Source organism: Pseudophryne corroboree, chromosome 10 (genome assembly GCF_028390025.1).
Source record: "Pseudophryne corroboree isolate aPseCor3 chromosome 10, aPseCor3.hap2, whole genome shotgun sequence".
Classification (NCBI taxonomy): Eukaryota; Metazoa; Chordata; class Amphibia; order Anura; family Myobatrachidae; genus Pseudophryne; species Pseudophryne corroboree.
The window spans coordinates 87,675,960-87,688,771 of record NC_086453.1 but is presented as its reverse complement, the minus strand read 5'-3'; the positions used below and the strand labels follow the sequence as shown (position 1 = coordinate 87,688,771).

The window sequence follows — 12,812 nt, the reverse complement described above, 5'->3', positions numbered from 1 at the left end:
TGCGCTCTCCACGCTGTCTGTATGCCGGCGGTCAGGCTTCCGGCACCGGTATGCTGGTAGCCGGGAACCCGGCCGCCGGCATACCATACTACACCCCTTAGCCCGGCCGCCGGCATACCATACTACACCCCTTAGGACAAGTCTCACTCATCCTTAACATCAAAAGGGTTAAAGGATCACTTATTACTGTGGCAACCTCAGTCAATGCCATATTCTGAGGCTTCATTCTGGAGTTGGTGCAATGGACTTCTATTAGGTCATGTGCCTACAGTCGTACTTTTACTAACATTTACATAGAAAATTCTATGTACGTGAATGGTTTATACAAATGTATGAATGAGAAAGGCTGGGGGAAAGTAGAATACATTCTACTTACCCCCAGGTACATGTAAAGTGTCTGGTCAAATAACATTTTCCTAGAGAGGCCATATCTTTGTTTACTTGTTGAAAACTGGAATGGGGGTAGAGACAAATAAAAGAGAAAAAATTTGTAGGCACGTGGCCTCGCTCTGCGATTCTACGAGCCTCTAATAATGCTCAGCCAGCTGGAGGGTTACACCGGGAGATGAGGTCTAGCCACTAACTAGGAGAACAAAGTATTTCAAGATCTTTTCAGCATTTACTATTATTTTTGGACAACAGGTGCCGATAAAAAAAAAAAAAAATAGTTGCCTGTTTCTTGCAAGTGCTAAAGTTAGTTCGGTCTCAGAGCTCAGAGAAAATCAAAAAGAGTGCAAAAAGGTAGAGGAGCATTAGAGAAGGGATAAAGTTTAGGTCAAGTGAATTACTTCAGTTCCTCAGGCCTGCTGTCCCGGGGTCCCTCGGTAGTTTCGCCGTATTGGTTAACATTAGCAACATTGCCCCTCCTAGAATAATATGCCACTGTGAGGAGGGAGAGATAAGACAAGCAGTCACACACAACACTGTCTTGCTGTGATTGCATCTCCTATTACTCTATACATGGAGAATCTTAACATGAAAGGGCTGTTTCATTGCATTCATCTACAATAAGGCATAATGGAAAGAATAAATGATTTGCATTTCATCAGACTCCTATTAATACTCGAGTAGAAGAACCTACGTATTTAGCGAAAAAGGATTTCTGCTCTTGTGGAGTCTTTGCTTTCTGGGCCTGTTCCATCTCCAAGCGCTCTATAAAAGCTGCCGTTTCAGGCCTAATAAACAAGAAAACAAACTGGATGTCAGACGAGCTTAAATAAAGCCTTAGGTCTGGAACAGTGGGGTCTAAGCTCTGGACTCACATTGCTGCTGGAATTGGCTGTTGAATGTAGACGGTGGTGTTAAACTGTTCTAGGTCCACATCTTCCACCTCTGCGCCATTACAGGACCCGGGAAGCGTTACTATGGACACTCCAACAATGTTCCCCGAAATGTCTGTATGAAGAGTTATCTGATCAGAGAGATGGGATTCAACCATGGAACACTGCAAAAGACAAGGGGTGATCACTAGTCTGCAGTGACTTTCAATCTATGATAGCTAGATACATCTCTAGGTAAACAAAAGCATGTGCTGCCGCATACCCAGCGTTCGCATTTTGCAACTACAGTATAAACAGGTCACGATGAACCCAAGATATGTAATGTCGGCATTATAACTACACAGAAATCATATGTCAACATGGTGCAGAGGACAACATTTTAACCATGTCAATATGCCACAATCGGACACTGCGTGGTTGACATTATGACGGTCTACCGTCTGACAACATGGTGACTTCATACCCACGGGAAAAAAACTCAGAGAGCAGACAAGTCAGAGGGTGAGTAGAACTTACAGCTCGGACAAACGATGTGACATATTCATTGGATTCTTCAGAAACTCCCAGCTTACGAGGGATCCGGATTCTATAGAGTCCATTTAGATTTGCAATATCCTATTTAAAAAAAAGCCACTGTAAGTATTATTTTGAATATTTGTTAAAAAAAAACCCAAACAAAACACACACAAAAAAACAAACAAACAAAAAAAACACACAACTATCTCCAAGGCAGCAGCTTAGAATCCGGTTCACACTGTACTCCTAGCCAATAGTTTTCCCACTGAATTTGGGAGCATGATGATAGTAGGTGCTGACACAAAATACCACCTGCAGACAGGCTGTGCCTTATTTAGGAGCCATCAGTAGACAAGGAATTATTCTTACTGTCCTCTCTAGTAGTGACTATATGCAAATAATTTCCAGTTCTAGAGTTACTGTTTTACCCATTGTTGCTAGGATAGAGCACATACAACCTACGTGCCACGTCACACAAGTATTCTACAAACAGACGTCTCAGATGCCTTACCCTTAGTTTGTTCCTCTCATCCTCTGTCAGCTGCTTCTGTAAGATGGAAATACTTTGGTCCGCTGTGGGACTCAGCATCAATGCTCCTCTCTTTTTGAAGTGGATACTGGCATCTGTTTCACAAAAATAAATAAATAAATAAAAAAATAAAAAAACCATTTATGACCACTAGTGCACCACATCTGTCAGAGCTTTGCTTTTATGTTTTGCGGGGGTTTTTTTTTTTTTTTTTATCTGCACGAATGATAGATACAATATGATTGGTTGTTTTTTGGACCAGTTTTCCTATGCGTTAGGTTTCATAAAATATTTGCATTACAAATGCTTTAGGTGGCAATGTATGTTTAGAACATTTGCAATAAACATAACAGGATAGCACACTTCCATGTAAAAGAAATTTAAAATGCACAAAGTTCAACAATAAACCATAAGTCAGCCTAGATAAATGTCTCTACAGCAGTTATATCACTAAGAAGCAAGTCATTTTATGTATAAAGTGATGTAGATAGGTAAGATAACGACCCATATATTAACCAAATATACTGCCAGCCAGAGCCTCCATCACATTTATAGTGCCAGTCTGTCTTTGTCGGCATTGCTGTGGTGTTTCTCCACCTCTCCATAGCATCATTCCTTCCTGGCGATTACAGCGCCCATGCATAGTGTTATAAGACTCTATGCCTTTCACTGAACCAGCTCTGCAAGGTGCCCTGAATGCACAATGCAAGCAACTTTGGTTTTGCACTGCGAAACCCATATGATCCACCAAACATACTTAATGCCCTCTACTGCTCTTTGGAGAATCCCTCACTAATTAGAACCACACCTAGGGTTACGGGGAGGCAGTAGAATAGGGTGTCCATTGTTGTTCTCCATCGAGAAAACCATTGATGGTTTGAACCATCAATAGGCATCCCTAGAAATTAGTTCTATATAGTGCTATTATGGGTTTATAATCGATGCCTGAGGTCCGATTTTTCCTCACCAGCTATGGTGAGGGGGAAAAATAAAAATAAAAAAAAATAAACGGACCTCAGCCATCGATTACAAACCCATTGACCAGCAAAATGTAACTATCGATGAGCGATTGGCAACATTACAGTAAAAGAGATGCACTCTACAAAAGTGTGAACGTCATAAATATCCACCCTCCTCCCACTTTAGAACTTTAACCTTTGTTACATCTTTTTGTTTTACAATTTTGCTTGGTATAAATGATTATGTCCTGATTTCTTCAGGACAGTTAGAGGGAGACTGCTGCTTTTTTATTATTATATTTGACAATTCCTACTAAATTGCTGAAAGTACGCCTACTTCTGCGGAATTTGTCTTAAAGAAGTATAGGGACGAGGTCTGACCTCATCGGGTCTGTTTTTGGGGAATAAAAAGTAAAGAGCACTCTCTGCCTTTTGTTCTCATTTTATTATTGCTTTGCAAATATGCACTTAATGGGTACTTATTAAGGAACACTTGTGAGTGCCAAACCATCCTGTTCCAAACTCATGCACCCTTGTCCAAAATGGATACACGCCAGTACGAACTGAGGTTTACCACTAGAAAATGTTACATCATATAGCTGCCATTTTGTGCATCGTCAATGCCCTCAACTGCGTCCAGAGCAGCACTATAGAAATCCTGCATTTCATCTATAATGCCCACATAAACCCATGGGTTCATAAATGTATGTGTAAATCTGACTCTAGTATTATGGAAAGGAAAAATGGACAGCGCACTTTAGGAATATGGATACCAGGAGGGAGGGGAGAGGGGGGAGGGGGTGATAATGCAAAATGTCTATTTTTGCATAAGGTGTCAATGATGGATGTAAGCCCTATGTGTACAATGATAATCGTGAGACAAAATAAACTGTATTTGTTTATTGTTTTGGTTTATATGAAACCCTCTTCAGGTGTGTCGTGCAGACTACCCTTTATAGGTGTACCCTCCTGAGTGGTACACTTTTTCCCAGACCCTTGTAGTTAATAAGTGTAAAATGCCACTATCAGGTGTGTCTTGCAGACCACCCTTTATAAGTATACCCTCCTAATGGTATACCCTGTTCAGAAGGACCCCAGCTGGGGTTAATGTTGGGTGTATCCTGGTGAGGGTCACATTTACCATAGGTGTGGTGTGCCTATGTGCTTCTGAGTGGTCTCTGTTAGTCTGATGTAAAATGAGTGTGACAGTTTGCGGCGTCCCGCCTGTCAGACTCTTCCTGTTGTGCTCGGCTGGAGGTAGCGGGTGTGGGGCTGTGTAAGTTTCCCTTACCGCCGGGGGCAGGTTGGTGCGCCTGCCGCCGGTTTCTGCAGTCCCGTCCCGCGTCCTACGCTGCCTCCGCGAGTTCTGTCTGCAGCTCCGGTCCCCGGCTCGATTGCAGGCGCTGCTGTGTTACTCCTGCTCGCGGGTCCCGTCTGCTACTTCCTGGTGTCGGCGTCACGTGCTGGGTCACGTGAGCGGGCGAAGTGTCCGGAAACGTGTACTCTCCCTCTCCGGCCTGAGAGGGGGATCTTAAGGCACCATTAGTGTGTGCTGGGTGCAGTGCATGGTAAAGGTGACCCTCACCAGGATACACCCGACGTTAACCCCAGCTGGGGTTTTTCTGAACAGGGTATACCATTAGGAGGGTATACTTATAAAGGGTGGTCTGCAAGACACACCTGATAGTGGCATTTTACACTTATTAACTACAAGGGTCTGGGAAAAAGTGTACCACTCAGGAGGGTACACCTATAAAGGGTAGTCTGCACGACACACCTGAAGAGGGTTTCATATAAACCAAAACAATAAACAAATACAGTTTATTTTGTCTCACGATTATCATTGTACACATAGGGCTTACATCCATCATTGACACCTTATGCAAAAAATAAGATTTTACTTACCGGTAAATCTATTTCTCGTAGTCCGTAGTGGATGCTGGGGACTCCGTAAGGACCATGGGGAATAGCGGGCTCCGCAGGAGACTGGGCACTCTAAAGAAAGATTTAGTACTATCTGGTGTGCACTGGCTCCTCCCTCTATACCCCTCCTCCAGACCTCAGTTAAGGAAACTGTGCCCGGAAGAGCAGACATTATAAGGAAAGGATTTTGGAATCTCGGGAAGACTCATACCAGCCACACCAATAACACCGTATAACTTGTGATACACTTATCCAGTCAACAGTATGAACAACAACAGGGCATCAACAATGGATGCCAACATAACATAACCCATTATTAAGCAATAACTATGTACACGTATTGCAGAAAGTCCGCACTTGGGACGGGCGCCCAGCATCCACTACGGACTACGAGAAATAGATTTACCGGTAAGTAAAATCTTATTTTCTCTGACGTCCTAGTGGATGCTGGGGACTCCGTAAGGACCATGGGGATTATACCAAAGCTCCCAAACAGGCGGGAGAGTGCGGATGACTCTGCAGCACCGAATGGGCAAACTCAAGGTCCTCCTCAGCCAGGGTATCAAACTTGTAGAATTTTGCAAATGTGTTTGAACCCGACCAAGTAGCAGCTCGGCAAAGCTGTAATGCCGAGACCCCTCGGGCAGCCGCCCAAGAAGAGCCCACCTTCCTTGTGGAATGGGCTTTCACTGATTTTGGATGCGGCAATCCAGCCGCAGAATGAGCCTGCTGAATCGTGTTACAGATCCAGCGGGCATCGGTTTGCTTTGAAGCAGGAGCACCTAACTTGTTGGGGGCATATAGGATAAACAGCGAGTCAGTTTACCGGACTCCAGCCGTTCGGGCTACATAAATCTTCAAAGCCCTGACTACATCTAGTAACCTGGAATCCTCCAAGTCACGAGTAGCCGCAGGCACTACAATAGGTTGGTTCAAATGAAAAGATGACACCACCTTTGGCAGAAATTGGGGACGAGTCCGCAATTCTGCCCTGTCCATATGAAAAACCAGATAGGGGCTTTTACATGACAAAGCCGCCAATTCTGACACACGCCTAGCCGAAGCTAATGCCAATAGCATGACCACCTTCCACGTGAGATACTTTAGCTCCACGGTCTTAAGTGGTTCAAACCAGTGGGATTTCAGGAAACCCAACACCACGTTGAGATCCCAAGGTGCCACTGGTGGCACAAAAGGGGGCTGAATATGCAGCACTCCCTTAACAAACGTCTGAACTTCAGGAAGAGACGCCAGTTCCTTTTGAAAGAAAATGGATAGGGCCGAAATCTGGACCTTTATGGATCCCAACTTCAAGCCCATAGTCACTCCAGACTGTAGAAAGTGCAGAAATCTGCCCAGTTGGAATTCCTCTGTAGGGGCCTTCCTGGCCTCACACCAAGCAACATATTTTCGCCATATGCGGTGATAATGCTTTGCTGTCACGTCCTTCCTAGCCTTTATCAGCGTAGGAATAACTTCCTCCGGAATGCCTTTTTCCGCTAGGATCCGGCGTTCAACCGCCATGCCGTCAAACGCAGCCGCGGTAAGTCTTGGAACAGGCAGGGCCCCTGTTGCAACAGGTCCTGTCTGAGAGGCAGAGGCCATGGGTCCTCTGTGAGCATTTCTTGCAATTCCGGGTACCAAGGTCTTCTTGGCCAATCCGGAACAATGAGTATTGTTCTCACTCCTCTTCTTACGATTCTCAGTACCTTGGGTATGAGAGGAAGAGGAGGGAACACATAGACCGACTGGAACACCCACGGTGTTACCAGGGCGTCCACAGCTATCGCCTGAGGGTCTCTTGACCTGGCGCAATACCGTTGCAGCTTTTTGTTGAGACGGGACGCCATCATGTCTACCTGTGGCAGTTCCCATCGATTTGTAATCTGAATGAAGACTTCTAGATGAAGTCCCCACTCTCCCGGGTGGAGGTCGTGCCTGCTGAGGAAGTCTGCTTCCCAGTTGTCCACTCCCGGAATGAGCACTGCTGACAGTGCTTGTACGTGATTCTCCGCCCACCGAAGAATCCTGGTGGCTTCCGCCATCGCGACTCTGCTTCTTGTGCCGCCCTGGCGGTTTACATAAGCCACCGCGGTGATGTTGTCTGACTGAATCAGCACCGGTTGGTTGCGAAGCAGGGGCTCCGCTTGACTCAGGGCGTTGAATATGGCCCTTAGTTCCAGGATATTTATGTGCAGACAAGTTTCCTGACTTGACCACAACCCTTGGAAGTTTCTTCCCTGAGTGACTGCCCCCCACCCTCGGAGGCTCGCATCCGTGGTCACCAGGACCCAGTCCTGTATGCCGAACCTGCGGCCCTCGAGAAGGTGAGCACTCTGTAGCCACCACAGAAGAGACACCCTGGCCCTGGGGGACAGGGTGATCAGCCGATCCATCTGAAGATGCGATCCGGAACATCTGTCCAACAGATCCCATTGAAAGATCCTCGCATGGAACCTGCCGAAGGGAATGGCTTCGTACGATGCCACCATCTTTCCCAGGACTCGCGTGCAGTGATGCACCGACACCTGTTTCAGTTTTAAGAGGTCTCTGACTAGAGTCACAAGCTCTTGAGCCTTCTCCATCGGGAGAAACACCTTCTTCTGGTCTGTGTCCAGAATCATGCCCAGAAAGGGCAGACGCGTCGTAGGAATCAGCTGCGACTTTGGGATATTCAGAATCCAGCCATGCTGTTGCAACACTTCCTGTGAGTGCGCTACGCTGATTTGCAACTGCTCCCTCGACCTCGCCTTTATGAGGAGATCGTCCAAGTATGGGATAACTGTGACTCCTTGCTTTCTCAGGATCACCATCATTTCTGCCATTACCTTGGTAAATATTCTCGGTGCCGTGGACAGACCAAACGGCAACGTCTGGAATTGGTAATGACAGTCTTGTACCACAAATCTGAGGTACTCCTGATGAGGCGGATAAATGGGGACATGCAAGTAAGCATCCTTGATGTCCAGAGACACCATAAAATCCCCCTCTTCCAGGCTTGCAATGACCGCTCTGAGCGATTCCATTTTGAACTTGAATCTTTTCAGATAAATGTTCAGGGACTTTAAATTTAATATAGGTCTGACCGAACCATCCGGTTTCGGTACCACAAACATTGTGGAATAGTATCCCTTCCCCTGTTGAAGAAGGGGAACCTTTACCACCACCTGCTGGAGAAATAGCTTGTGAATTGCCGCTACCACTACATCCCTTTCTATGTGGGAAGCTGGCAGGGCCGATTTTAGATAACGTTGAGGGGGCATCACCTCGAATTCCAGCTTGTATCCCTGAGACACAATCTGTATAGCCTAGGGATCCACCTGTGAGCGAACCCACTGATGGCTGAAATTTCGGAGACGCGCCCCCACCGCTCCTGGCTCCACCCGTGGAGCCCCAGCGTCATGCGGTGGATTTAGTGGAAGCCGGGGAGGACTTCTGTTCCTGGGAACTAGCTGTAAGGTGCAGCTTTTTTCCTCTGCCCCTGCCTCTAGCAAGAAAGGAAGCACCTCTGACCTTCTTGCTTCTTTGTGCGCGAAAGGACTGCATTTGGTAATACGGTGCTTTCTTCGGTTGTGAGGGAATATATGGGAAAAAGTTTGACTTCCCAGCAGTAGCTGAGGAAACCAGGTCCGAGAGACCGTCCCCAAACAATTCCTCACCCTTGTAAGGTAACACCTCCATGTGTTTTTTGGAGTCGGCATCACCTGTCCACTGCCGAGTCCACAGGACCCTCCTGGCAGAAATTGACATTGCATTAATTCTAGAGCCCAGTAGGCAAATGTCCCTCTGGGCATCCCTCATATATAGGACAGTGTCTTTTATATGCCCCAGGGTCAGCATAATGGTATCCCTGTCTAAGGTATCCATTTCCTCAGACAGATTATCTGTCCACGCTGCTACAGCACTACACATCCACGCCGACGCAATTGCCGGCCTCAGTCGAGTCCCTGAATGTGTATAAACAGATTTCAGGATACTTTCCTGCTTTCTATCTGCAGGATCCTTTAGGGTGGCCGTATCCTTAGACGGCAGGGCCACCTTCTTAGATAAGCGTGTCAGAGCTTTATCTACCCTAGGGGAGGATTCCCAGCGCACCCTGTCCTCTGGCGGGAAAGGGTACGCCATAAGTAACCTTTTGGAAATCAGGACTTTCTTATCTGGGGAATCCCACGCTCTTTCACATAACTCATTTAACTCATGTGAAGGGGGAAAAGTCACCTCTTGCTTTTTCTCCCCATACATATAAACCCTCGTCAGGGACAGGGTTTACCTCTGATATGTGTAAAATATCCTTCATCGCTATAATCATGTAACGTATAGCTTTTGTCATTTTTGGTTGCAATTTTGCATCATCGTCGTCGACACTGGAGTCAGAATCCGTGTCGACATCTGTGTCAACCATTTTGGATAGTGGGCGCTTTTGAGACCCTGAGGGCCTCTGCGCTGTAGGATCAGGCATGGGTTGAGACCCTGACTGGCCCGAGGCATCAGCTTTATCCAACCTTTTATGTAAGGAGTTTACATTATCATTTAACACCTTCCACATATCCATCCAATCAGGTGTCGGCGGCGACACGTCAGTCAACTGCACTTGCTCTGCCTCCACATAGCCCTCCTCGTCAAACATGTCGACACACGCGCACCGACACACCACACACACAGGGGAAGCTCTAAATGAGGACAGGACCCCCACAAGGCCTTTTGGAGAGACAGAGAGAGAGTATGCCAGCACACACCCCAGCGCTATATAACCCAGGGACTACACAGTAACTTAGTGTTTACCCAGTAGCTGCTGTATTATGATTTATGCGCCTAAATTTATGTGCCCCCCCTCTCTTTTTTACCCTTCTACCGTGATTCTGCAGGGGAGAGCCTGGGGAGCTTCCTCTCAGCGGAGCTGTGGAAGGAAAATGGCGCTGGTGAATGCTGAGGAAGAAGGCCCCGCCCCCTCAGCGGCGGGCTTCTGTCCCGTGATTTCTTGTAAAATAAATGGCGGGGGCTCATACATATAACAGTGTGCCACTGTTTATATGCAGCATTCGCCAGGAGGTAACAATTGCTGCCCAGGGTGCCCCCCCCTGCGCCCTGCACCCTACAGTGACCGGAGTGTGTGGGTTAGTGTGGGCGCAATGGCGCACAGCTGCAGTGCTGTGCGCTACCTCATGTGAAGACAGGAGTCTTCTGCCGCCGATTTCGATGTCTTCTCCGCTTCTGCCGGCTTCTGTCTTCTGGCCCTGCGAGGGGGACGGCGGCGCGGCTCTGGGAACGGACGACAAGGTCAGGTCCTGTGTTCGATCCCTCTGGAGCTAATGGTGTCCAGTAGTCTAAGAAGCGCAACCTAGCCGCAGTTAGTAGGTTTGCTTCTCTCCCCTCAGTCCCTCGTAGCAGAGAGTCTGTTGCCAGCAGAAGCTCTCTGAAAATAAAAAACCTAACTAAAATAATTTCTTATTAGCAAGCTCAGGAGAGCTCACTAAAAGCACCCAGCTCTGTCCGGGCACAGATTCTAACTGAGGTCTGGAGGAGGGGCATAGAGGGAGGAGCCAGTGCACACCAGATAGTACTAAATCTTTCTTTAGAGTGCCCAGTCTCCTGCGGAGCCCGCTATTCCCCATGGTTCTAACGGAGTCCCCAGCATCCACTAGGACGTCAGAGAAATAGACATTTTGCATTATCACCCCTTCCCCCCTCCCTCCTGGTATCCATATTCCTAAAGTGCGCTGTCCATTTTTCCTTTCCATCTCTGCACAAGGAGGCAGGACACCTCCAGGTCTAGCGGCACTCATCCAAACTCTTCCCCAGTGAGTGCTCTCTCTCCCAACCACAAAACATGACTCTAGTATTAGCCAGTAGCTCCCCAGCCACTTACCTCACGTCACTGCCCAGACGTGGCAGGCTGTGGAGGGTAGCCCCAATGGAAACCATTTAATAGACAAGAGTAAAGAATGCAATGTTGGGCCACTCACCAAGTTCAAACGAGTGTTCCAAATCCAGATTTGTTCCACACCCTTCCGAGTCTCTCGCATCTACAGTCTGCAAGGGAAAATGTCATCATTATCCAGGGACCTTGGACAATTTCTGTGCATATCGCAGTAATATAGAAGAGATGACAATGGGCAGGACAATTAAGGTGGGTACACACTTGGCGACGGGGAATTGCTGGCGATGGACGACCATACAGTTGAATGATGTAGCGTTCAACGGTATAGTGCGTACACACAATATTATCTTCAACGATAATGTTCAGTGATGTCACCGCATTCCCAAACATGCAGCTCAGCCCGACATTGATGGGTTGAGCTGCAGGTCAGCTCAATATTGGTGAACGGCGTGCGGGAGCACGCATCGTTCACTGGTCACAAATATTACCCCCATACACACTGGACAATATAAGGCCGTTATCGTTTATTTTTTAGGCTAAAATTGCCTAGTGTGTTTCCACCTTTACAGTTAGGGCCAATGTATCCAGCCAGATGTGCAGCGCTCACCGACATGGGCCAGCTGCTGTGCAACTACTACAACTCCCAGCATGCCCTCCCCAGCACACCACACACAGTGATGAAGCACGCTGCATTTTGCAGCTAGCGACCTCGGCTCAGGCATGTTTGTGGTGGAAGCTGTACCGCTAAGGCATGCTGGGACTTGTGGTACCCCCAAACCCTGGAACATAATAATCCCCGATAGCAATTCACCTTGACTCTGCAGACAGTGGCCCGGGTACCGGCGGGTAGCAGCGAGGAGAGAACTATAACCACCAGGCAGCTGTAGCTGACACAACGGGGTGACAGGAACCCACGGACCCCTAGCCGGTGTCCCCTCTGTCCCACCACCATCATGGCCGCCATGACACTCCGCTTCGACGATCAGCACTGCGCATGCGCTACCCCTGCTCGCCGGTCGGAGCATACCAACTGCCGGTGACGTATGGGTGGAGGTGGGTCCCGAGTCCCCTCTCATGTCTGCGCTGTGTGCGCCAGAGAGCGGCTGTACTCTGCTCATGCAGTAACTGATGGCGGCTTTATTTACGGAGGCGTAGCGGCAAGAGACTATTCAAGAGAACGGGCTTGGCCACGTGACCCCGCCATATTGGTGCACGCAGTCTGCGGGTCATGCCTCGATATAGCCAACCAAACATCGACGCCAGGGATGGACATCGAAAGCAAACCATCATATGATGGCAATGCTTCCACCATTGAAACTTTCAAAGCGATGGTTACTAACCATCACATCAAAAGTATTTGATGGTGAAAACTATTTATATGACTAGTGCATGCGCAAAAGCCTGCATTTTCGTTCGCAATGTGGGAATTGGGATCGGGGGCAGGGCCAGACTCTGAGCAACATATTACTTTATCACTGGACATTGTGTGTATAATATACATATATAATATACACACACAATGCCCCCACAGTGCCAGATATACAATTCCCTCACAGTGCCAGATATACAATACCCTCACAGTGCCAGATATACATTGCCCCCACTGTGCCAGATATACAATGCCCCCACTGTGTCAGATATACAATGCCCCCCTGTGCCAGATATACATTGCCCCACTGTGCGCTCATTGCCCCCCGCCCCTTACCGCCGGCTCTGTTTCTTCTATG

General features: G+C 47.7%; 1 protein-coding gene across 2 annotated transcripts in view; it reads right to left on the bottom strand.

Moving 5' to 3' along the window:
• The window catches only part of EMC10 (ER membrane protein complex subunit 10), a 43,302-nt gene extending 31,077 nt beyond the window's left edge, over window positions 1-12,225 (bottom strand). Inside the window, exons 1-7 of one of the 2 annotated variants that reach the window (XM_063942581.1) lie at window positions 11,897-12,225; window positions 11,171-11,237; window positions 2,308-2,420; window positions 1,797-1,895; window positions 1,263-1,444; window positions 1,082-1,175; window positions 789-882 (exon numbers count right to left, since the gene is read on the bottom strand). In XM_063942581.1, the coding sequence (XP_063798651.1) occupies window positions 790-882; window positions 1,082-1,175; window positions 1,263-1,444; window positions 1,797-1,895; window positions 2,308-2,420; window positions 11,171-11,237; window positions 11,897-12,049 (801 nt within the window). In that variant the 5' untranslated portion in view covers window positions 12,050-12,225 and the 3' untranslated portion in view covers window position 789. The remainder of the gene's footprint in view (window positions 1-788; window positions 883-1,081; window positions 1,176-1,262; window positions 1,445-1,796; window positions 1,896-2,307; window positions 2,421-11,170; window positions 11,238-11,896) is intronic. The other variant, XM_063942580.1, reaches the window with a different exon arrangement.
• Window positions 12,226-12,812: the final 587 nt, after the last annotated feature.